General features: G+C 40.1%; 1 protein-coding gene across 1 annotated transcript; it reads left to right on the forward strand.

Moving 5' to 3' along the window:
* Positions 1-41: 41 nt before the first annotated feature.
* On the forward strand, positions 42-26,837 carry LOC143857231 (VIN3-like protein 2). The gene is made up of 4 exons (XM_077367648.1): positions 42-189; positions 1,780-2,458; positions 24,895-25,217; positions 25,689-26,837. Exons 1-4 carry the CDS (start codon positions 171-173, stop codon positions 26,594-26,596), a joined length of 1,929 nt encoding a protein of 642 aa, XP_077223763.1. The 5' UTR covers positions 42-170; the 3' UTR covers positions 26,597-26,837.

A 26,837-nucleotide genomic window follows, 5' to 3' on the forward strand; every position in this document is an offset into this window, starting at 1 on the left:
TTTTTTTAATAGCTACTCCATTAAATAACGTCTCTGATGACCCTTCAATTGTCTCTCTCTCTCTCTCTCTCTCAAGCCCATTTGCCTGAAGTTTTAAGTAAAGGGTTTATTGGTTCTTTCTTCTCTCTACTGGTTGCTTGTGATTAATCCAGGGAGAGAGATTTTCAGGCATGGAATCTATATTTTCAGGTCAGTTTGCATTTGGGTTTTTTTCTTTTGCAGACAATGTTGCTTAGTTTTTTCCATTCACTATTTTGTATATTTGGGAATGCCTGTTGAGTAGTGCTGCATGTTACTTAGTTGAGATTCTAGTTTTTAGTAGTGTACATGATTGGAGAAAAGAAAATGAATCTTTGCAAGGATATGATAAAGCAAGTGTTAGTGGTTATTGGAAGGTACATTTTTTGTTCCCAGATGATATTTAGAAGATTATTTGCCCTTTGCATTGTTCCGTTTTGGTGTGGGTGCGTGGGTGGGTATGTGTGTCGTGGGGGTGGGCGTGGGGGGGGGGGGTTTGGTCACTGATTATTTGGTTGGATTGATTGGAAAAATGCTTGCATGCTTTCATTTTTTGGTGATTGGGCGTAGAACAGCACTTTTTTTTTTGAATGGTGAAAATTTCATTAAAGAAAAGGAGAAGACCGAGATGGTCGAAACTTCAAATTACATAAAAAAGAAACAAAACCAAGAAAAAGAATAACAGAAAGAACAATTTATGGAGGAAGGAAATCAAACAAATCCAAACTCTCCCTCCCTACTCCTTCCCAAGCAAGGTGATCCATCACATCGTTTGCCGATCTCCGGATATGCTTGAAAATGATAGAAGAGTCGCCAATTTTGTCTTGGTTTTAAATTTCGGTTTCGGTTTTAAAGTTGAGGGCAAAATGGACGGATACTGCCCATTTTGCTCTTCGCAAATGTAAGGGTTAGGATGATCCTAAACACTTGATATTTTGTGGGCATCCTATCTATGTTTTGGATGGGTTAGGATGATCCAATGGACCTGATTTTTTGTGGGCACCCTATCGATGTAAGGGCCTTTCAAATGAATGCTTTCGATCACCCCAAAAATTGGACCCACACTGTTTTGGAGCTCGAGCTCAGCCCCCCCCCCCCAAACGCGCGCACACACAGATATATATAAAGGGGTCTTGTAACATAAGTGGCATTATACTTCCTACATGAAAATCTATCTTTGAATGGTTTTTCTTAGATGATTTATCAGTACAGTAATGATGGGAACTAGTAGTTGATGGTCAATATATATATATATATATATATAAAATTTCGGATGGCAATGTCTTGCGTCCACTTCGCTTTTTTTTAAAGATCAGCATGTTCAGTGTTGCTTGTAAATGGCTGAGAACAAAAGATTGACTATGTGTTTGAACCAGAAAATTGAGTCAATCTCTTGTAGTGTTACATTTTTCGAGTGCTTTTCAAACTGCATCTATTGATCCGTTGTCTTTATTGGTAGTTGCTGCTTCTAAGATTGAAGAAACCCAAGTGAGAGCACTTGTAGTGTTAAATGTTTGACTACTTTTGAAAGAGCATCCACTCTTGTGAGCCAAAAGAGTTTTGCCTACTAGTTGGACCTTTTTAACTCTTAATATTGCTGATGTAAACTTTTTCTCTGTGAAGCAAAGAGGACGCTTGTAATTTTTTTTCTACGACATCATCATTACAAACATTTATGCTTAGTTTCTACCATTGGTTCATTTCCTAAACTTGCAATGCAATACAAAGCTATGTTTCAACTTATTTTCTTCTATTTTCTAGGTTTCGTACTTGATCCTGCAAAATGCAGTCAGCTGAGCTTGGAAGAGAAAAGAGAGCTAGTGCATGAAATTTCACAATGTTCGAAAAATGCACCTGAAATTCTTCAGTCTTGGAGTCGCCGAGAGCTTCTCCAAATCATCTGTGCAGAAATGGGTAAGGAAAGGAAATATACCGGTGTCACAAAGATTAAAATGATAGAACACCTCTTGAGGCTAGTCTCTGAGAAGAAATCTGCGAAAAAGATTGATCATACACTTTCTCTTTCACCAGTCTCACTTACAAAGACCAAGAGTGGATCTAAAAGGCAAAAAAAGAAAGAGAACCCAGTGTGTTTAGTCACTGACTTAGACCATGGTTCATTGAAGAACAATGGAGAGGAGCGAGATAACTCCCTTCTCTGTCAAAATCTTGCCTGCAAAGCTACTTTAAGTCAAGAAGATGCATTTTGTAAGAGGTGTTCTTGTTGTATATGTTATCATTATGATGACAACAAGGATCCTAGTCTATGGTTGGTTTGCAATTCTGATCCTCCAAATTATGGCGATTCATGTGGCATGTCGTGCCACTTAAAATGTGCTCTTAAGCATGATAGGGCTGGCATTGTCAAGAATGGGTGCTTTAACAAGTTGGACGGCAGTTTCTATTGTGTTTCATGTGGAAAAGTGAATGGGCTGATGGGGTAATTGACTAATCTCTTCATTCCAATAGTTTCTTTTTCTCCAATTGTACATTGATATTTTCATGCTAATTGTAAAATTTCACTTCAAAAAGCTAATACTAACTGTTTGGATGCTGACATCTAAGGGTGTCAATTTTGGCTCGGGCTCGGAAGCTCGCTCGAGCTCGGCTCGAAAAAAGCTCGGCTCGAATCCTTAACGAGCCGAGCCGAGCCGAGCCGGCTCGCCAGGCTCGTTAAGCTTAACGAACTGAGCCCGATTTAGGCCAGGCCCGGCTCGGCTCGGCTCGTTAAGGCTCGTTAAGAATTTAATATATTTAAATATATATATTATATATTAATATATACACTAAAAGGGTTGTCCAGGGAGTGAAAGGGGGAGGCAAAATATGTCACTTCATTTTAGGAACCCCATTTGTTACTTGGACCACCCCCCATAGTGTAAAAAAAGTAGTCAAATTACACTATATAGGGCTGTCCAGGGAAGATGAAGGGTGTGAGCTTAATATAACCCAAGCTCGGTAAGGCTCGCGAGCCTGGCCGAGCCTGACCGAGCCGAGCTGAGCCCGAGCCTGGTTCGAGCCCGAGCCGAGCTTTTGAGCTTAACGAACCGAGCCGAGCCTGGCCAAGCTCGGCTCGGCTCGGCTCGTTTACACCCCTACTGACATCTGATATATGCTCAATATGCATGCACTAAATGGTTAATGGATTGTATAGCATTGTCTTCCTACCTATTCTCCACGGACATCCGAAATTTCAGATACCTTTTCTTTGCATTTTGAATTTGGTTTAGAGGAATACCAAAAGGATAAATTTAGGGAGTACTTCTCACCAATTGCTTCTCATATGATGTATCCCATCTCATTGCTCTTTGCCTACTTATGATGCATCCTATCTTTTTTACAGATGGGGAAATAATTACTAGGGACTCCTCTGGGACCATTGTACCCAGTTGTTATGAATTCATACTCATCTTCTATTTGCTCAGTTTCTCACTAAAACTCGAGGTTTAATTATGAATGTTATATTTGGAGTTTATTGATTTGATAATGTTAGTATGAGATGTTAAGTAATTAGGAGTTTATGACATCCAAAGGCTGAGAAGCTAGAAATAATATAATTAGACTGCTAACATGTGTAACTATCGTTATCCACATAACTTATAATTCCGTGACTGTTATGCCCAAAATAATGTTTACCTCGCAAAAAAAGTGTTAGAATAAATGAAAATTAGAAACCCTTTTCAGGACCGTATCCATACCCATTCCTGCCCCTTGCTCTCGTTCCCACTTCTTGTTTTTGGTAGATATGGATGATAAATTATCACAATTTGATTAAAGATAAAAGAACACCTTACATGTGGCTTGTTTAGAGATCCTATACGTTTTCAATTGATTTTATCATTTTTTTTTGAATGGTTGTCCCCCTTCCTAAGGTTTTTTTCACGTTTTCTTTTATTCGTAGGAAGGCACACTTATCTTTATTTTTTCATTTTTAGGGCCGAAGGGAACTTTTGTAATTTTACTCAAGTCATTTATTGTCTTGGAAGTCTAAGTATTTAAGTCATTTGTGGTATTGAATGTCTGAAGTGTCCGCCATTTGTGGTGTTGAAAGTCTGAAGTGTTTGTCATTTATGGTCTTGACTGTCTAAGATTCTAGATTAATAGTGATTGTGATGCATGACATAACTATGGAAGGGAGGACGACTAGCAAGGGTTGGATAGGGTGTCGATATTTGGGTTAGGTAGGATCCAACTTGGTTTTCAATAGGGAATAAAATAAATTTCGGGTCTAGAAAAATTCATGCAAAGATTAAAACAAAATCTTGTCTAACTTCAGTCCTGGTAAGTTTTCTGATTTGATAACATTTGAGGAATGTCTACATTGGAAAATTTGTAGAAAACTTGAAGGTTTCAAAGAAAATAGAGAATCACATCTATGGGCTGTGCATGAATTTCATTACTGTTGCTTGGGGCTTGAGAAGTGTTCTTGCTTCAATTTTGAGTTGAATTCAAGGCTGGTAAGAATTAGAAAACGCACAGCTTAGATCCGTGCTTGCTCTAGTCAAACGTGTTAGTTAGGGTTGGATCAAAGGGATTCGCAGGCGCAGCAAAATGCCTGGGAGGTACTATTTCAAAAATTTTACATCCCTTTAAACCTTTTCCCAAGATCTTAGTTACTAGATGAACATTGGTTGTCAAAAGAAATAAAGGAGAATAAGAAATCAATACCAAATTGATTACACAACTGATAATCTCTGTTTGATTTACTCCTCACTTGGCTTCACGCTTTATCAAGGTTGACAACCCATAAGCCAAAGTGATGGCTTCCTTGGATTTGCACGAACATGGAGGATTGATGAAGAGTTCTTCTAAATCAATGGAATTCTTGTGGAAACTAATAAGGGAGAGAAAACTTGAGAGAAGGGAAAGAGAGAAGAGTGTAAAACGTGCAAACACTACCTTCTCTTTTTTCCTTTCCTTTTAATATGTAAGGAGGAAACGCCCAACCCTATTCTTGGACATTTTCTCCATAAAAACATTCTCTTTATTTTAATTTCCAATAAACCGACTTTATTTCTTTTAGAGAGTTTGACAAAATAAAAACTCCATGTACCAGAATAAAAATAAAAATAAATAAATAGGAATTCTCTCTCTCATTATCTCTCCCTTTTCAATCTCCACAAAATTAGAACCACCCAATTTCCATTTTAATTAATTAATAGATAATAAACACCGTATATACACTGAAGTGCATACACCATAACTACAGTGTAAATCCTCCCTGTAGCACTCCATAATAAGTGTGATCCTGCAACAATGACTTTCACATTAGGGAGTATCCCAGTCCCCTTTCGGGCCACCAATGTTGCTTTGGCATTAGGCCTGCCATTGGAGGAGAAAGAATGGAGGTGGTGAGGGTTCTATCAACCGACAAGAAAAACTCTCCTCCTAAAGTGGCTGGTTGGTCATTTTCTAAAGCCTCTGTCTTGGCATCCGCTCTTGAGGAAATTATGGCAGTAGTTCGAGTACATGAGCAACCCTCTATAAACAAAACCGTCAAACTAGTTGCTGCATTTATGTCGCATCCAACTACATTTAAGCCCGTCATCTCCTCGGGGAGTTGGGATGTTAATTTTACGACTTCAAAAGTATTTACATTTTTCAGCTCCTCCACCCCTCCCTCTTTTCCCCTGATCCTTCTCTTTTCTTAAACATTCCCATTCTTTTTCAATTTCTCCTCTTTCTTTCCAGTTTCTTCCTCTCTTCTTTTTATTGCATCCCATGCTTTTCTTATTTTCTCCTATTGTTTTTTAACTTCCTCTCTGTCTTTTGCCAAAATTCTTATCTTCTCTCACTGATTTTGTGATTCTTCCCTCTCTTCTCCTAAATATTCGTCCTCAATTTTGGCTCATTCTCACTTCTCCTATTATTTCCTCAGGATCCTAACATATAAACAGGGCAAAAATTAATCAAATTGTAAATATTAAGAAGTAAAATTACAGAACATAGGCGTGCTCTGCTGCATTGCCTGATCATTTTACGTACTCTAACTCCTCCACTTGTGACGTCAATGTGACCACTACCCGATGATTTGAAAAGATAGTTAGTTCACAAGATATTAGAATTGATATGCTACAATATATAGCTTTATGTCTCATCTCAGATTTCTCTATCCGCTTATACTCAACCAATTGATACTTTCTCGATTCCTTTACTTTCGAATCCCACTTCAGCAGAAGTGGACTGACATTTGGATTAGTGGGAATCCAAAATTTGGCATCTTCGTGTAACCACACTTGCAAACATAGGACATGCCGTGTTAATCGTAACATAAATAAGACAGTTAAAATATTAAACAGGCTGAGTCCATCATACTTGCATTGCCAAGGAGCAGCCGTCAAGATATTTGCCACCCTTGCTGACTTTGTTTAAATAATCTACTAACCAGTAATATACTGCATTTTCCCAGTTGTAGTTGGCAATATTTTCTAAATAGTCTATAAAGGGCTAGAACAACTGGTCAGTTCGATGTGCACTTTAGGTGAAAAGGACAGTCATAAAAAGGTATAAGAGTACATATTTGACGGTTTTGTTTATAGAGGGTTGCTCATGTACTCGAACTTACTGCCATAATTTCCTCAAAAGCGGATGCCATGACAGAGGCTTTAGGAAATGACCAATCAGCCACTTTAAGAGGAGGGTTTCTCTTGCCGGTTGATAGAACCCTCACCACCTCCATTCTTTCTCCCCTAAGTGGCTGGCCTAATGCCAAAGCAACATTGGTGGCCTGAAAGGAGATTGAGATACTCCTTAATGTGAAAGTCTTTATTACATGATCACACTTATTATGGAGTGCTCTTATTAGAGGCCTATGCATCACAATGTCATCTAGATTGAAACCATTGCCGTTTTAAAACTTGGAGGAGAACATCGTGCTAGGACATATGGAGCCTGCAAAACAAATTACATCATCGAAATGTAAATGTCATAAATAAATTAACTTGCTTAGATTGAAACCACTAACATCAAATACACTTACATGTCTCTGTCTCTTTTTCCCCATTTTATTTTTTCCTTCCTCTATTTTTAAAATCCTTTTGGTTCTTTCTTGGAGTCTTTCGTGTCACCTTCTTTGAAGGCTTTGCCATTTTACAAATTAGACATTGTATATGGATCTGTATAAAACAATAAATGGATCTGTATAAAACAATAAGGGGTTATCATGCACTATAAAAATGAATCACAAGTCTTTAAAAGGGGGTTATCAAGTCTTTAAGGGTTCTCAACTCCCAACAAGGAGGGGTTATCAAGAAGACAGATGGGGTTATCAATTCCCAAAGTAGAGGGTTTTCAGGCCTCTGGAAGGGGGTTATCATCTCGCTATAGAGGGCTTATCAAATGGGCTACTCAACTCCTAAATAGGGATGCTTATCAAATGGGGGTTTTCAGACCTCTAGAAGGGGGTTATCATGTCGTTATGAAGTAGCTAAATGGGCTGCTTATCAAATCCTAAATAGGGATTTTGAAGTCTCTAGAAGGGGTTATCGAGTCTCTCGAAAGTGGTTATCGACTCTAGAAAGGGATTATCGAGTATCTAAAGAGGGTTATCTAAGTAGGGTTACTCAACTCCACAAAAAAGCCGTATTAAATAGCTAAATGGGGGTTATCTATTTGTGAAGTGGGAGTTTTGAAGGGGGGTAACAAGTATCTACATAGGGTTATCTAAGAGGGTTCTCAAGTCCACAAGAAGGGCTTATGTAGTACCTAAATGGGGGTTATCAATTCATATCGAGTGGGGTTATCAATTCCTATAATAGGGTTTTGAAGGGAGGTAACAATTATCTAAACAGGGTTATCTAAGAGGGTTCTCAAGTCCACAAAAAGGGCTTATGTAGTACCTACGTGGGGTTATCAATTCATATTGAGTGGGGTAATCAATTACTATAATAGGGTTTTTGAAGTCTCGAGAAAGGGGTTATCGGGTCTATAAAGAGTGTTATCTAAGCAACGATTTTCAACTCCACAAAAAGGGCTTATGAAGTACCTAAATGGGGTTATCTATCTGGAAAGAGGGTGGTTTTGAATTGGGTTATCAAAGAGGAGTTATGAAGTCCACAGGAAGGGCTTATGTAGTACCTAAATGGGGGTTATCGATTCATATAGAGGGGGGTTATCAATACATATAGGGTATCAATCCAAAAAAGGGCTTACAAAATAGCTAAAAGGGGGTTTTCATTCCCTCAAGAGGGGTTTTGAATATATTAGAAGGGGGTTTTCAAGCACTAAAGATTAGGTTATCAGGTACTAATAGAGGGGCTCACCAAGTCTCTAAAATGGGGTTATAAACCCTCTAAATGGTGCTTTTCAAATCTCTAAAGGGGGTTTCAAAGTCTCTCGAAGGGGTTTTCAAGTCTCTAAACAAGGTTATCGACCGAAATCTGCCCGAAAAAATACATAACCCGATACATTCTCTTCTTCTTCCTCCAACATAATCCACATAAACCCTAAATGAGATCAGAGAGAGAGAGAGAGGAACGAAAAACGAGTGCAAAACCCTAAGAAGAAAGAAAAATTAAACTAAACCTAGATACAGAGAGAGAGGAAAGAACTCACCTTTGTGATTTTGGCGTTGGACTCATGCTTTCTGCGGACTTCCAGTCGCCGACGCCGACGACAATGGCAGATTGCCGGAGGAAGGACGGTACGGTTTGAAAAAAAAGGTGAAAAGTAAAAAGTAAAAGAAAGAAGGGAAAGTAAATAAGGTGTTACCTTTGTAAAAGGGCATTTTGGTAATCTTTTCTGTCAGAATCCGTAAATCGTCCCTCCTCGGTAACCTTTTAAATTGCTTGGACCTGTTGAAAATTCAATAGATAGTGAGTCCCCCATCGGTCATTTTTCCTTCCTTTTATGTTGCCCAATATATGTCATGAATTTCATTTATAAATTATGATTCAATAAAAGAATTATTTGCTTTTAGGGCATACACTCTTAACAAAATGAGCTCCTCCTAATGCTTAGAATTCAATTATCAATTTCAGATTTGAAGGTTCAATTGAATCCTCAATTCCATTTGGATTCACGGTATGCATGTGAGTCTCAGATCCTGCAAGTTACTAATAACTACACAGAACGTGTCTGAAATGCAATTTCATTAGGTCCTGGTACTACAAATTTGGAATTATCAGTTATTTGTGATTGCATTTTTACACAAAGCTGCAGTTTAGGTGTCAACGAGATCAATCGAAAGGCTTTCTTCCTGAGTTGTCTCTTCCACACAAGGGCTATCCCAGTTGACACATCAAAATTGCTAGTTGATTAATATTTTGGAGTAAACGATCCTATAGAAGCTCACTAATCTAGATACTCAGGGCCCGTTTGGATGCCTCATATTTTGTATTTGGATTTGGAATTGACTTTTGAATACAAATTGAATAGATCTGCTAGCTCATGTTAAGGGAGACAGGGAGGGAAGGGGGTACTTCCTACTGGAGGGGAGAGGCTGAGGAGCTAAGAGAGTGAAGGAAACCAATTACTTATTTCCACAGCATATTTGGAAATCCAATTTTTTTCACTGTCAGTCGCGGATTTGGAAATCCAAGGATTTGATCCAGATCCAAATCACAACGCAAAATGGGCTGCAAATGTGAGAAATGCAAATCAAAATCTTCTCGGCATCTAAACGGGCCCTTATTGATTTCTGAAATCTACGGTAAAATTTTATGCTGTTCAAATTTTTTGTGACCGAAAATCACCTAGACTTGAGAGAGACTTCCATATTTCCAATTTCTAAGAGAGAATTCCATCTTAGAATTCTGCTCATGTAGTCTGGATCAATTAAAATTCATTTTCTACTGAGAAAGCTATTGGATAGAGGATCGAATTTCCTTATGAAGTTTATTTGAACAGCAAGTGTTACTTTCTGCGACGAACTTTCTTTTACGCTGAGAGGTTTTGGCTGGATTTTATTGGAAATTGAAGCTTTTGATTCTTTAGATTGAAGGAAATTTGACGTACGAGGGACAAATAATTCACATAATATCACAGGGGTCAAGGTTTCTTGAAAATTACACAGGGGGGTCAAAACCAAGGTTGCCAGGGCGGGAATCGAAAGCGGGATTCGAAAGCGGGAATCGAAGGCTCCTGGGATAGTTGGAAGCGGGAATCGTGGGTTTACTAGAGAGTCGACGGAGATTCGCCGGGGATTCGTCGGGGAATCGCCGGGAGTCGCTAGGGAGTTGGGATTCGTTGGGGATTCACAGGGAATCGCTTGGGAATCGGGGTTCTTATAAAGTGGGAATTGGGGTTTCCATAAATTGGGAATCGAGGTTCCCAAAATTGGGAATCGGGGTTCCCAAAATTGGGAATAAGGGTTCCGACGGAATCGATTCGGGATTCCCCAGAATCGGGTAATCGAATCGAATCACGATTCCGATTTGCGATTCGGGGAATCGCGAATCCCCACCCTCAGGTACGAATCCTGCTTCCCTGGTCAAAACCCAGATAAAGAGGTCAGGCATGACGAAAATGCCCCTCTGCCACAAAAACAAAAGCAGACAACTGATTTGACTTTGAAAATCTGCTTTTTCCTCTTCCTTCTTCCCTGTTTTCTTTTCCTCTCCTCCGGCAACGTCATTTTCTCCGGTGAAGCACATAAACAGTGAGGTTTGATGTTGATTCATTTAAATAAAATGGGTTTCATGTGTACTTGATGTTGGGTTTGATGTTGAGTCATTTAAAGAAAATGGGGTTTTAGGTTATGAGATAGGATTGACTGTGTAGTGATGATGGGTTTCATGTCGATTCATCCTTCAAAATATTAAATTTTCATGGGTTTCCTCTGTAATACTTATTTTTAATGGGTTTCATGGAGATTGTTACATTTTCATTGGTTTCATGTAAAAAATAGATAGGGTTTGATGTATTTCTTCTTGAGATTGTGCAATGTTTTGTGGGTGGAAGAAAGTCCCTTAAACTAGGGTGGAAGAAAATCCCTACTCGTACACCCTGATTGTGGGCTGATAATCCCTACTTTAAGGGACTTCTTCAACCCCCTTTGGGTACTACTTACCCAATATAGGTAGCTGAAAACCCTTGGGCGTGAACTTCATGACTATGATTTGAAGTTGGTGTGTCCCCTATGGGGACTTCTTCTACCCCATTTAAGGGCCCATAATACCTTCTTGAATACCTTGTAGAGCTCCCCTATATTGCCCTTCAAAACCTTCTTTAGGTACTAGTAACCCCACCTAGGTAGCTGAAAACCCCTTTGTGTGAATTTGAGGACCATCTTCTGGATTTTATAAGCCCTCCATGGTGACTTATTCTACCCCATTTGAGGGCCCATAATTCATTCTCTAATACTATGCACAGCTCCCCTCTATTGGCCTTGAGAAGCTCCCCTTAGGTACTAGTTACCCCATTTATGTACCTGAAAACCCCTGAGTTTGAACTTGAGGACCATCTTCTGGATTTGATGGGCTCTCCAAGGGTACTTCTTCTACCCCATTTGAGAAGCCCCATTTACGTAGTGGTTCTTATGATATCTTGTCGGCCCTTTGCAGGTCTTCGTAAATTGGCACGCGCAATGCTTTCTCTACTGTTACACTATGATGGCGTACTGAAGGAAGAAGTTAATTGGGAATATGTTGGTGGGAGTAAGAAATTCTTATTGGTAAGTACTCGAATAAATCTTAAAGAATTGGAGGCTCTATTCCACAGTCGAATTGGGAGTATAGGAGGACGGGTGGCACTATCCATCAAATGTCGATATGTTGTTGATCCATATATAAGCACTTTAATGGACGTCGATAGCGATGATATCATCCAAACGTTAGATAGGGTGCTTGAGAGAGATACTTTTAACTCTGTGATGCTATACATAACCAAAATTGACAATGGCCTAAATTCATCGTATTCTTTTATGCTGCCCCCAAACAATGTGATACCTTCTACTTCTTTTTCACCGCGAAATCCCTCTCATAACCTTGCCATACGTTCGACTTCTGTACCACCGATTCCCTCTCAAAATCCCTCTCATAATGCATGCATACCTCCTACTTCCGTTCCACCGATTCCACACCTAAGATATCCACCGGAACGAGTAACTGTCACTCCCGACTCTCGTTTTGAAGTAGACTTACAAAGAGATTATGAAACGGAATTGGGTAATACAAGCATAGTAGGTGACTTGGCACAATTTACTGGAAGGTATGTCTTGTAGAATTTTATTTATAATCAAGTACTCTATCTACTATCCTGATTTTATATTGTTGAACTGTGAAGGGTTCGAGATTCTGGTGAAAACCTTAAGCCAACAGAAGTGGCTCCCCCTACCGGCAATGGTCGGCCATTTCTACCTGCTGGCACAAGTCGACCAGTCGAAGTAGACGACATGTATGTTGGGGCTCATGAGGGAATCGGTGGCACAAAAGTCGAAGGTATGGCCAGGTTATGAGAGGGATTTCGCGGTGAAAAGGAAGTAGAAGGTATGACATTGTTTGGGGGCAGCATAAAGAATATGATGAATTTAGGCCATTGTCAATTTTGTTATGTATAGCATCATAGAGTTGAAAGTATCTCTCTCAAGCACCATATCCAACGTTTGGATGATATCATCGCTATCGACGTCGTTAGAGTGCTTATATATGGATCAACAACATATCGACATTTGGTGGATAGTGACACCCGTCCTCCTATACTCCCAATTCGACTGTGGATTAGAGCCTCCAATTCTTTAAGATTTATTCGGGTACTTACCAATAAGAATTTCTTACTCCCACCAACATATTCCCAATTAACTTCATCATTCAGTACGCCATCATAGTGTAACAGTAGAGAAAACATTGCGCGTGCCAGTTTACGAAGACCTGCAAAGGGCCGACAAGATATCATAAGAACCACTACGTAAAGGGGGCTTCTCAAGGCCATTAGAGGGGAGCTGTACATGGTATTAGAAAAGGGATTATGGGCCCTCGAATGGGATAGAAAAAGTACCCTCGGAGGGCCCATCAAATCCAGAAGATGTTCCTCAAGTTCAAACTCCAGGGATTTTCAGCTACATAAATGGGGTTACTAGTACCTAAGGGGGGCTTCTCAAGGGCAATAGAGGGGAGCTGTGCATGGTATTACATAAGGGATTTTGGGCCCTCAAATGAGATAGAAGAAGTACCCTTGGAGGGCCAATCAAATCCAGAAGATGGTCCTCAAGTTCAAACTCATGGGTTTTCAGCTACATAAATGGGGTTACTAGTACCTAAGGGGGGCTTCTCAAGGGCAATAGAAGGGAGCTGTGCATGATATTAAAGAAGGGATTATGGGCCCTCGAATGGGATAGAAGAAGTACCCTCGGAGGGCCTATCAAATCCAGAAGATGGTCCTCAACTTCAAACTCAGGGGTTTTCAGCTACATAAATGGGGTAACTAGTACCTAAGGGGGGCTTCTCAAGGGCAATAGAGGGGAGCTGTTTATGGTATTAGAGAAGGGATTATGGGCCCTCGAATGTGGTAGAAGAAGTACCTTTGGAGGGCCCATCAAATCCAGAAGATGGTCCTCAAGTTCAAACTCAGGGATTTTCAGCTACATAAATGGGGTTACTAGTATCTAAGGGGGGCTTCTCAAGGGCAATAAAGGGGAGCTGTGCATGATATTAGAGAAGGGATTATGGGCCCTCAAATGGGGTAGAAGAAATACCCTTGGAGAGCCCATCAAATCCAGAAGATGGTCCTCAAGTTCAAACTCAGGGGTTTTCAGGTACATAAATGGGGTAACTAGTACCTAAGGGGAGCTTCTCAAGGGCAATAGAGGGGAGCTGTGCATGGTATTAGAGAAGGAATTATGAGCCTTCAAATGGGGTAGGATAAGTCACTATGGAGGGCCCATCAAATCCAGAAGATGGTCCTCAAATTCACACAAAGGGGTTTTCAGCTACCTAGGTGGGGTTACTAGTACCTAAAGAGGGTTTTGAAGGGCAATATAGGGGAGCTCTACAAGGTATTCAAGAAGGTATTATGGGCCCTTAAATGAGGTAGAAGAAGTCCCCATAGAGGGCGCACCAACTTCAAATCATGGTCATGAAGTTCACGCCCAAGGGTTTTCAGCTACCTATATTGGGTAACTAGTACCCAAAGGGGGTTGAAGAAGTCCCTTAAAGTAGGGATTATCAGCCCACAATCAGGGTGTACGAGTAGGGATTTTCTTCCACCCTAATAAAATGGATTTTCTTCCACCCACAAAACATTACACAATCTCAAGAAGAAATACATCAAACCCTATCTATTTTTTACATGAAACCAATGAAAATGTAACAATCCACATGAAACCCATGAAAAAATAAGTACTACAGAGGAAACCCAATTTAATATTTTGAAGGATGAATCAACATAAAACCCATCATCACTACACAGTCAATCCTATCTCATAACCTAAAACCCCATTTTCTTTAAATGACTCAACATCAAACCCAACATCAACTACACATGAAACCCATTTTATTTAAATGAATCAACATCAAACCAGACTGTTTATGTGCTTCACCGGCGAAAATGACGTTGCCGGAGGAGTGGAGGAAAAGAAAACAGGGAAGAACGAAGCGAACAGGGAAGAGGGAAGAGGGAAGAGGGAAAAGCAGATTTTCAAAGTCAAATCAGTTGTCTGCTTTTGTTTTTATGGCAGAGGGGCATTTTCGTCATGCCTGACCTCGTTATCTGGGTTTTGACCCCCTGTGTAATTTTCAAGAAAACTTGACCCCTGTGATATTATGTGAATTATTTGTCCCCCGTACGTGAAATTTCCTAGATTGAATTAGTGATCCAGGAAGTTTCTGCAGATAACTCCATTAGGCATGAGTATCGGTTCAGCTTTGAGAAACAATCTATGTTGAAGTCTCAGACCGAGGACTACATCTGCACTTGAGTTTTGGAAATTTTGTCCTACCTAATTGCATTTTTACAACTAAAAACAATCTCAGCCGAGACCTTTCTCAAGCCTGAGAATCTAGCCTTGTAAACCAGCCACCAAATTCCCTACAGAGAGCTGATTTTCCATCTTGAGAATTGTGGTTTAGATGTGGTTTGATAACAGCTATTAAGGTATTAGCTAAGGAGATTTACACTTGAAAATTTGTGAAGCTTGTGATAGGAGAAGAAAATAGCTGACATGTTTGCATCTTGAAGATTAGTATGGATGCCATCCTTCCTAGTTCGGCACAAAAACATTTCTATCTGATATCAAGGCTTATACGACCCTCAAAGGGATCAAAACCTTTGATGGGCCCTCTATTGAGAAAACACTCCGGGCAATCTAATCCGATCGCGCACAAATTAAATGGAAAAGTAAAACAAACCACAAACCACAAGATGAACACCGAGATTTTACGTGGTTTGGCCAAGCCTACTCCATGGGCGAGAAACATGATCTTCCACTATGAGAAAACAATATACAAAGATTACAATGGATTAAACCAAACCCAAAACCCGCAATCCTTTCCTTGCTTCTCAACCTAAGACCGTACAAGGGAGTAACCCAAGAGAAAACCCCAAGAAGAAAACCCAAAAGAAGAACCCAAGAAGAAAAACCCACTTTCTCTTCTTTCTCTCCATTCTCCTCCCTCTCTCTCTCTCTCTCATGTTCTCACACACTCACCAAAAGAGAAACATCTCCTTTTATACCTAGTTTTTTTCCTAAAACCTAAAAAACAAGACTTTCCTATTTTGATGTTGCTTGCCTTCCCACCGTAACTAGGTGTGTGGGAAATAAGGCAACTTTCCCAACAATCTCCACCTTGGCTTATTTCCCAGCCACCTGAAGATTTTTCGTTGATGTCGTCACCTGTTCGTTGTCACCGCAAACCACCATTGGCCTTTCGAAGTACCAGCTACACAGCCCTCGAATCATCCTGATTCTGACTCCTCCTGATTCGATCAACACGGCTAATGCACATGTGTAGCTGCCAACCCGTTGACTCACCTAGTCATACATGGAGAGGGATTTCGATCAATCCTCCCCAACGCAGGTACTGCCACCTTCTCACCATCGTCTGCAACCTGAAAACCCGTCTCTACACCAACTGCGAAAGAGACCCTACGTGTGCACGCACTACCACTCTGTTTCCAACTATCTATCGCGATCTTAGGAACACTAGTCACCATGTTCCCAACCAGACAGTACAATCCTCCACACTTCTCTTTTCTCATCAGAACCATACAACCATGTCTGATTTTCATGGTTCCACCTGCTGCTGAATACCTGCAACCCCTGGAGTCCAACCGGCTAAGAGATACCAGATTCCTTCGCATCTTTGAGACATATGCCACACCACCCAAAGTACGAACCACTCTATCGAACTTCTTGATCTTCACCGTCCCAACTCCCATGACATCACAAATAGACCCGTCACCCTAGGACACTACAACCGTCCTTGTCTCCTGGAACGTATCAAAATATCCCTTCTAGAGCATACATGAATAGAGCATCCTGAATCTAAAATCCACTCATCATGAGGAGAAGTGCAATTACCTGCGGAGACTACAACCGTCCTTGTCTCCTGGAACGTATCAAAATATCCCTTCTAGAGCATACATGAACAAAGCATCCTGAATCTAAAATCCACTCATCATGAGGAGAAGTGCAATTACCTGCGGAGACTGTGAGAATGTCTCCAAACTCTTCGCTCTGTTCATCCGTTACCGACAACACAACATTCGTAGCATCATTGTCCGTAGAGGCAGCTAGCTTAAGACAAACCCACTTGATGTGGCCATATTCCTTGCAACGGTAACATTGCACGCCATTTCCGCCGACACTAGATCTTGACCTGTCTTTCCCTGTCAAACAACCTTCCTCTTTGATTCCCACCATGAACAACCAACCCATGCTCTTCACTTCCACCAAGAACATGTTTCTTCCGCATCTCATTCGATAAGAGCGGCGTCGTGACTTCCTCTAACTTCACTGTATCCTTACCATACAATAAAGTCGTCACCAGGTTGTCATACGAATCGGGAAGTGAAGTAAGAAGCAAAAGGGCGGCCTTGTCGTCTTCCTTCAACTTTTCATCAACCTTGTGGAGCTGATCAACAAGTCCATTGAACATCGTGATGTATTCCAAAAGATTCTCGCCTTCTTGCATCTTCATCCCGTACAATTGCCGCTTCATAGACAACCGGACTGCCCAACTGTTTGACATGTAAAGCTTTTCCAACTTCTCCTATAATTTAGGCGCATCTTCTTCTTCCATAACGTTAAACATAAAGCTATTAACATACATAGCCAAATCGTGATGACCACCTTCGACTTAATGTCTTCCCACTCGACATCTGTCATCTTCTCTGATTTCCCATCGTTACCCTTCAACGCCTTAGCCAATCCCTGTTGAACTAGGATATCCTTCACCCTCATCTTCCATAGGGTGAAACTGCCCTTCCCGTCAAATCTGTCGATGTTGAACCGAGTAGAACTTGATTTTACCGCCATCTCAGATTACTCCGCACTTCTTGGTGTAATGCTTCACCTCGAACGAGAATCTTTCTTGGACAATCTTTCTACTCCCAAAGATCGCTCTAGCCACGATCCAACCACAACACCCACAATCACTCCACCGGCCTCGTCGATCGCTCCTACCACAAATCTGATACCACTAGTTGAGAAAATCCGTCGGGCAATCTGATTCGATCGTGCACAAATTAAACGGAAAAGTAAAACAAACCACAAGCCACAAGATGAACACCAAGATTTTACGTGGTTCGGCCAAGCCTACTTGGCGATCAACTGGGCGAGAAACACGATCTTCCACTATGAGAAAACAATATATGAGGATTACAATGGATTAAACCAAACCCAAAACTCGCAACCATTTCCTTGCTTCTCAACCCAAGACCGTACAAGAGAGTAACCCAAGAGAAAACCCCAAAAAAGATTCCAAGAAGAAAACCCCACTTTCTCTTCTTTCTGTCCCTCCTCCTCTCTCTCTCTCTCTCACGTTCTCACACACTCACCAAAAGTGAAACATCTTTTATACCTAGGTTTTTTCCTAAAACCTAAAAAACAAGACTTTCCTATTTGGATGTTGCTTGCCTTCCGACCTTAATTAGGTGTGTGGGAAATAAGGCAACTTTCCCAACACCCTATTTTGGAAACTCATGCCTAGTAGGACTGGAGATGATGGGAACCTTTGATGGGCCCTCTCTTGGCAACTCATGCCCAGTTGGGGTCCATTAGAAGTGCTTTAGGGTTCTTTTATTTATTTGTAGGGGTATAAATCTGAGGGTTAGTTTTGTAACCATGTTTAAGTCATTGATGGTCTTGAAAGTCTAAATATTTTTCGTTTATTGTTTTCAAAGCCCAAGAGTTTAGATTAATTATGCTTTTTAAGTGCTCTAGGTTCTCTAGAAGTTGTGAAAGTTATTAAATGTAAGAATGAATGAAAAGACTTTTTTGCTCTCTCACAAAGTCGTGGATATGATGTCCCTAGTCTAGGTGTAATGCCTTGACTTTCTATGGTGTGATACCTTAGGAAAATCATTGGTGTGATGCCTTTGGTCTAGCTTGTGCGACTCCAACAAACCTAATCCTTAGCAATGTATTTCTATAAAAGTTATTTAAAAACAATTTCATTTTAGTAAATCCTTAATATCAACACAATCTCCGCCTTTTCTTCTTTCTAGTCATATTGGACTGTTTTCTTACCGTTTCAAACCTCTCGAATTGTTTGAAACCCTAAGCACTCTGCTCGAATTCTGAAGTTACTGTGTCTTCCTTATTACTACCTCTTGTGCAAGTTTTGGGACTGTTCTGGAATTTTATAAACAGATCTGGGCTGTTAGATGCAATAGACAATTCCCTGGTGCTTCCAAGCTGCTAGAAAGGCTCACTAGTAATTCTAACTAGTCTAGATTGACCCTGATTTTAAATCCTACCAAGACTGAACCTATTATCTTGCCTCAAATCTTGCCCATGACTATGTTTTTTTCCTAGGTTCAGCTATTGTAAACTATGTCAAGTTCCCCTCCCAATTGGTCCTACATCTGGATGTCTTTTTCACATTCCAGACAATCAATTCTTTGTAGGTTGCATTGTGCATATTATCCACAACATGAGCCATGCAACAAAATGGGCCGCTTTGCAACTTGGTGTAAAACTGGCTGGTGATTTGCAGATATGCAGGCAATGGATCAAGGGTGATTCAGCCCATGAAATCATGGGGGAGTATGGTTTTGGTATTCTACTTCTATCATTTCTCATCTGCCCTACTGGACGGCATCTAACACTGACAGAGAAATGAGAAAAGTGAAGACCACACCAACATTTTATGGAAGCTTCCGTTGCACAGTCAACTGGCACAACTCTCTTTCCCTTATTATCTCCATCTCAGATCACCCTTGTTACCCTTGTTACGGAGCTCCACCTCAAATGAGAATCTCTCGAAAAATCTTTCTACCTCTGACAATCATTTAGCTGTGGTCTAATGACACCCGTGATCGCTCCAACCCGACCCAACAGCGATCGCTCCAACCTGAGCTCTGATACCACTTGTTGAGAAAAAATTTCCTGACAAAATCCGATCTGATCATGCACAAAAGGATAAAAAAAAGCAAGCCACAAGATGGACAACAAGATTTTACGTGGTTCGGCCAAGATACCTGCGTCCACTTACGAGAGCACACGATCTTCCACTATGAGAAAACAATATACAGGGATTGCAACAGGATTAACCTGGAAACCCGCAAACCACAATCATTTTGCTTGACCTCTCAACCAAGACCGTACACAGGGATAACCCGAGAGAAAAAACCTAAGAAAACTCCATCTCCTTCTCTCTTTCTTTCACCTTGTTCTCATGTCCCCCTCTTTGGTCGTGTGTCTCTTATGTGTGAAAGGTATTAAACAAAACTAACAAAGAGTCCTTTCTAAATTGGTTTCCCACTAAAATAGGAAATGAGATAACTTTCCAAACATTATAGATAGTTTGTTCAACGACTCTTCACGCTCTGTACATATTTTCTTCTTTGAGTTCTCTTTCCCACCCTCCACCAAAGAAAAAGAGGAGCAACTGAGCATTAATCACTTTCTTTGCCTTGATATCTATGTTAGTGATCCTATCCGATGAAAATAGGTGTATGTCAACTGGATTTATAATGGTCTAGTTGTCATCAAGAGAACTGCTAGAACCAGTGGGAATGCTATGGAAATCATAGTATCTCATAAAAAATTGTTACTATGGCAACATCAAGAATAGTTACTAAAGCTACATCCAACCAACAGATGTGAGTTCGATGAAGAGAGGAAATCATCATTATGGAGAATGGAAGCTTTATCTTAAACTCCATTCGTGCATTAGAAGTACATAAAGTATAAACTGACCACTATCACTGTAGTTAATAGCCCTTTGGGTGGTAATACAGAACAAATCTATGATTGATGCTACGATACCAACTTATGATGTAAATTATAAAAGAAATAAATCCAGGAGTTGATGGATAGCTCTTGATTATAATTGTCTAAAATACTCCTCAAATCTAGAATCAAATAAAAGATAAATTACTGCATAAAATCACAACAACTAACCTCTCAGTGGATAACAAATCCAATGGATAAAAAATTGTTTGTTATTAAAAAAAAGGAGTACAAAAATTTGCTACAAAATATATTTAATCTAGGTTGACTACAATCAAAGATCAAACCCCACAAAAAATCCATAAAAAATATTATAGAAATCTTCAAAAAGCTGTAGTCTTCCTCTCCAAGAAAACCCCATGAATAGTAATATGGACCAAACTTGGTGCAAAACCCTAGCTTCTTTCTGATTCGATCCAATTGTTCATTCCTGCCACTGTCGCGATCCAGAACCCGAATCTTATATATATATATATATATATATATATATATAAAGAGAAAAGGAAACAGCCTAGAAAGCTCTAAAACCTGAATTAAAAACTCTCAACTTCTGACAAAATACCCTAAATTAAAGCTCCTTACAAAATCATCTGAATAGTTACTTGAATAATGATGTGAATAGTGTCATGGGAGTGGAGTGAGCCCTCTTTTATTCTAATTCACTTAAGCGACTTAAGTGGAACTTAAGAAAAATACCTATTATAACTAATGAACGGTTAGGGCCATCATTATGTTAGTAGAAACTAATGAACGGACCATCCGCTTTATGGGCCTAGAACCCGTTATGACTGTCTAGTCTATGTTCCCATTGAGATGGGTTAGCGACCATGTTACGAGAATGGAAGGCGTTAAGCACCATCCTCGCCCGGTGAAAACCGGTCTCTAAAATAAGCCTTAAATCTTTTATGAATACAATGAAAAATCAGAAGTTATTCTAGGGGCTAAGTGGGCCCGTGCTATTTATTAGGCATCTATGCTAACTAACCTTAGGAGAAGGCCTTGAGGTTTGGGGTCCAGCAAGACCCTACGCCTCAGAACTTCCTCCTAACATGTCGTTGTTGGCCCTAAGGAAATGTGAAGGATAAGGACATCAGACAAATAAAAGAGGGAAATGATTACTTTCCTGATTGATGACATTGTTGTCAAATGCCAGTGGGCGCCGCTCGACTCCTCATGGTCTTCTTGGCTCGTTCCAAGACTCTTCAGTCCTTTCAGTGAGCCAAAACCACAATATTCTGGGGTATTTGGCATTTTCTTGGGATTTCTGGCCATGAAATGAAGCTATAAGTTCATAGAGTCCCCCCCCCCCCCACACACACACAAATGCATTGGTCCTTGGTCCTTGGTCCTTTTATAGGCACACCAACCAAGGGTTTTTGGCTTGTATTTTCGATGTGGGACTAAAAGAAATGAGAGAAAGTCGGCTATGGAGTTTATCTAGTATAATTGGATAATTGCGACCACAATGTGCAGATTGTGATCGCAATGTGAAACCTTAAGCTATGTATTGCAACGACAAGTTGGCTCAGGGACCATTTGTGTTTGGGAACCGGAGAATGTGTAGTTTGATATATCCAGAGATGGGTGATGGTTAGATGGTTGGGAATTGGGGATTTGTGGGTGTTTCGTGGTGTGCTGAGGTGCTTGGTAGTTGAGCTATACATGTGGTAGATTCCCTTGGTTTTCATGCCCACAAAGACATTCAGATACTTTGGTAATAATCAGAGTCTTCATCGTGACTGATCTATTGTCAGTCAGAGCTAGGCAAAATGGGGTGTCTACACACATTGGTACTAAGAATGAGCCCCATCTACGGCAAAACTTGTCTCACAAAGAGTAGATTTTTCCTTCTTCTTTGGTTCATGTCGGTCCAATTTTGGGTCACGAATAGTCACCATCTTGGTTCTCCTTGTAGAGCTTTTGACAACCTTTGGATGCTCTATCCTTCGCATGTGCCAATCCACTTCATCTTCAACCTCAACATGATGTACTACATTAGTCACTCTTGAAATGAATGCAACCTCGAGTTCAAGTTGTTCTCTTCCAAAGATAATTGCTTGTTAATGAAGACATCTAACAACGATCTACGAATCAGAAGTGAAACTTAAGGAAAATGCCTATTTTAACCCTATGACTTAAAACCATCTAAAAGACTTATTTAGAACCTTATAACTGAAATTAAAGTCACATTGGAACTAAGAATGAGCCCGATCTACGTCAAAACTTGTCACTCAAACAGTAGATTTTCCCTTCTTTGGCTCATGACGGTCCAATTTTGGGTCACGAATACTCGCCATCTTGGCTCTCCTTATATAGCTTTTGACAATCTTTGGATGCTCAATCCTTCGCACATGTTGATCCACTTCATCTTCATCCTCAACATGACGTACTACATCAGTCACTCCTCTTGAAGTGAACGCAACCTCAAGTTCAAGTCATTCTCTTCCAAAAATAATTGCTTGTCAATGAAAACATTGTAGCGACGATAGATGAATCAAAGGATTGTGTTGCTCTTCTATACAAGATATTTGGAATGAGAATATTCCGGTGGTAATCCAGGTGTATGTCATCGGGAAGGATATAAATAAAGTCCTCTAAGATTGGATGAATGGTGAATGAAACTTCAATGCTCATCTCGTCCAATCGCTCGACCTTCTCATTTGTCGATCGACCATATATCTGTAGATAAATCCTCTCCAATGTCGTTTTATTATTAGTCAATTTTCTTGTCACAATTTTTTTCCGATGGGGTTCCCTAGGGCACAATTTTCTCACCACTAATTTTGTCAACCCTTATATTGCGAATTATCCATCAAGCTCCTAAGAGTTCTCCACAATACATGTAAGCCCCCAGGTTTGCACCAATTATTCACTCAAATCCCTGTAAGATACTTGTTCATCTCTAGGTCTAGCATACAATCAAGTGTTGCCCTTTGTTGCGAATCTAGAGTATGTGGTATGGATTTGTTGTGCAGAACTTGAGTGAGATTGTTATTGAGTTGTGTAAAGTGAACTACTCCCTCATATCTAATCTCTTTCATCTCTTTATCATCCTTCTCTTATTATTGAATCGGCTCCCCTTATTATTTGAAAGATATTTAAACTTTATTAAGGAAAAGAGAGGAAAACCCCATGACCAGGAGGATCATTACAATAATAGAAAGAGCAAGAAAAGACACAAAAGCACAAAACAATTCAGAATCACTTTAGGAGGGAGATAATCAAATATTGCCAAGCTGTCCATGGCAACTCTTGCCATGACTAATCTGTCTGTCACTGTTAGCCGATCTCCAGACGTGCTGGAAAGAAATCGAGGGGACTGCTACTCAATCAAGAATCTCATGCACAAATCTCCATGAATAAGGATGAGAAACATCCTGCCACCCGATAGCATTAAGGGAGCCTCCCTCAAACTATCAAACTGTCCATGCCCAAGTCTCGTCTCTGTAGTCCTGATGTCATGAAGAACTGCCTTCACCTCTGTTTTGTTAGAGTCTATGATCCCAATTGGGCCCGCAAAAGGCCCACCTGGTTGAGTTGTTCTCATCTCTAAGAACTCCGCCGAAGTTAAACTTCAACAGCCCAACATAGATTAAGATTGAGGTATGATAATAGGTGATGAATGCAATTCTGTTACAAGATTCACAACTGTAGCAGATTTCGTGATATGTGGGATGTTTCATGAGATGAGTATAGAACAGGTGATCAGGAGGGAGGGCCAGCATAGGTTAAAATATGGGGGATAGACCTAGATTCCTGTGCAAAATTTTTTGCTTTCTACATCACAAATATGAAATCTGAGTGAAAAAGTTCACTGGTGGCAGACCAAGAGTTTGTAATCTCTAACATTGCTTATCTGGAAATTTAGAGTTTTAGCTTCTATTTCTCACTTGTGTAGAAAAGGTGTAATGTTTCATAGAAACACTTAAATATTTTGGTGCTTCAGAAATGGAATTGCAGCAGGGTCTGGTTTTCACAGACACGACAATGCTGATTGAGGCATGATCATGAGGAAATAATCTAAACTTGTGGATGATAATCCTCCATCAGCGTGATGAGGACTCTGGCACCATGGTTAGAGAGCAAGTGACAAATTGTGCTTGCATTACTAGAAAGGGGGTTCTTCCCATTATACAAGACAAATATTGAAGGACAAATGTGTAAAGTGCACTTAAGGAAATGGACACACACGACGAATTGAATAATTTGCATGTCAAGCCCAATCTCAGGGATTGAAAGATGGATACTGAATTAGAACTTTTTATTCTGTAGTTTGCAAAACACAGTGTAGGCATATAGAACATTGTTCATGAATGAATACAATATTGTGCTTTCGCTTCCTTCACTCTAATGGTTTTTTGTGCCTGTAGTTCCATCAAACAAATGGTTTTTAGCCCATACAATTTTGTTTATGCATGTTCATTTTTTTTTTTTGCACACCCCCAAATATCCTCTCATCCATCGTGTTATCAGTCTCAACTTTTTATGCCTTCAGATGATTTTCAAGCCATTGTTCAATTCTCCATTTATACTTGCACATCTTGCAGATGCTGGAGAAAACAACTTTCGATTGCTAAGGACGCTAGAAGAGTTGATGTATTGTGTTGTCGCATATCGCTGAGCTATAAGATTCTCAAAGGAACTGAACAGTATAAAGAACTACAAAGGATTGTTAACTTAGCTGCACAAAAACTCAAGAAAGAGGTTGGACCTCTAGACCGCGTATCTGCAAAAATGGCACGAGCCATTGTCAACAGGCTACATTGTGGAGCTGAGATTCAGAAGTTGTGTACTTCCGCATTGGAAGCATCTGATTCCATGCTTTCTTTAATATTGGAGCCATTGCCCAATGATGTTCCAAAAGTCCCAAGTAAGTCTATTTCTTTTCAAATTTAGAATCTGAGTCCCAAATCGTAAAACTGATTTTTTATACTGTCTAAACCATAGTTAGCAAAACTCCGTTTTAAACGGTGTGTTTGTGAAAAAAAAAAGGTTTTTTTGTTGGTGTGCCATTTAATACTCCGTTTAAAACTTTTACAGTGATAAAAAAAAACTCGTTTTTTTGTGGAAAACATTTTAAACATGTTTAAAACGCGTTTTAGACATATGAAATGCGTTCTTTGGCCAACTTTCCAACTTCCCCGCTAGATTTTGTAAATTACAAAATTTTAAACACATTTTTTTTTGTGTTTCCGTCTTTTTTACCATGTTTTTTCAGACCAATACTGTATTAAACTCGAATTTTTCGCATCCCATTTTTTTGCCGAATCACATGTTGCTAACTACGGTCTAAACTAATATTGCCCATGGAATCTTGATAGCCTTGTTTATTATCCATCAGCTATACCTTGCACACCTCCCTCAGCTTGCCTCATTCATTTCAAAGACATCTCTCCAGTCTCAATTGTTATTGAATTGGAATTTGAGGATAAACTATTAGAAGATATCAAAGGATGCCGATTGTGGCATCGAAGGTCTGCTATTGTGGACTATGCAGAAGAACCCACTTGCACCTTACTTATGCCAGAGACCAGGTTCGTGATATCGGGTCTGGATCCGTCAACAGAGTATTTCTTCAAGGTTTCTCCATTTAGCAACACGAGAGAATTTGTAGAGTGGGAAGCTTGTTGTGTTACACAGACACCAAGTGGTAGCTATAGCAGCTTGTCCACTCTTTGCTCAGACAAAGTGTGCATACACGGAGATTCAGGTGAACGAGCTTTGGGAATTGAAACAGATTCGCAGAGGGATTCAACCAACTCAAGCTATAATAATCAGGCATCAAAGCTTCTTAAATTTGGTACTGACAACCACTGTAAGGTTCGATCATTAGAGGAAATTAGCAACGATAATGAATGCCACTTACCACCTCCCACGGAGGTCATACCTTTCGTCCACTCCAATTCAAGCCCCCCCACCAAGCCATCCAAATCCGAGGGGGTGAATGAGGAGCCTGACTCGGGGAATAAAAAGCAAATGATGGAGAGGGAGTATGAGTATTCTGTGAAGGTGATCAGATGGTTAGAATGTGAAGGGCATATTGAGAAGGAATTCAGGGTGAAGTTTCTCACTTGGTTTAGCTTGAAAGCAACAATGCAAGATAGGAGGGTGGTGAGTGCGTTTATTGATACTCTGATCGATGACCCGCCAAGCTTGGCTGGCCAGCTCATCGATACCTTCATGGACTGGATTTCGAGTAAAGAGAAGCCATTTCTACGAAACGCTTTTTGCACAAAGCTATGGCATTGAATATTGGAAATTGGGATTCGGGGTCATCATTTTATCTGGATTTTTCACTGGTTATGTTGTTACACAAGTGTTTCCTTGCTCTTACACTATAAGTTAGTTTTGCAAGTTACACTGTTGCAATGGTACTAATCAGTAGTCCATTCATTTGATCTTTCTCTATCCTTTCTTGCTCCTTTTAAATCCCCTGAATGGCAGGGCTCTGAGAAGGCTCATAAGATTATGAAGATTTTCATGCTTTCCA

The sequence above is a fragment of the Tasmannia lanceolata genome, unplaced genomic scaffold (genome assembly GCF_043159265.1).
Source record: "Tasmannia lanceolata isolate RefF3 unplaced genomic scaffold, GAP_Taslan_0.1 ptg000024l, whole genome shotgun sequence".
NCBI lineage: Eukaryota > Viridiplantae > Streptophyta > Magnoliopsida > Canellales > Winteraceae > Tasmannia > Tasmannia lanceolata.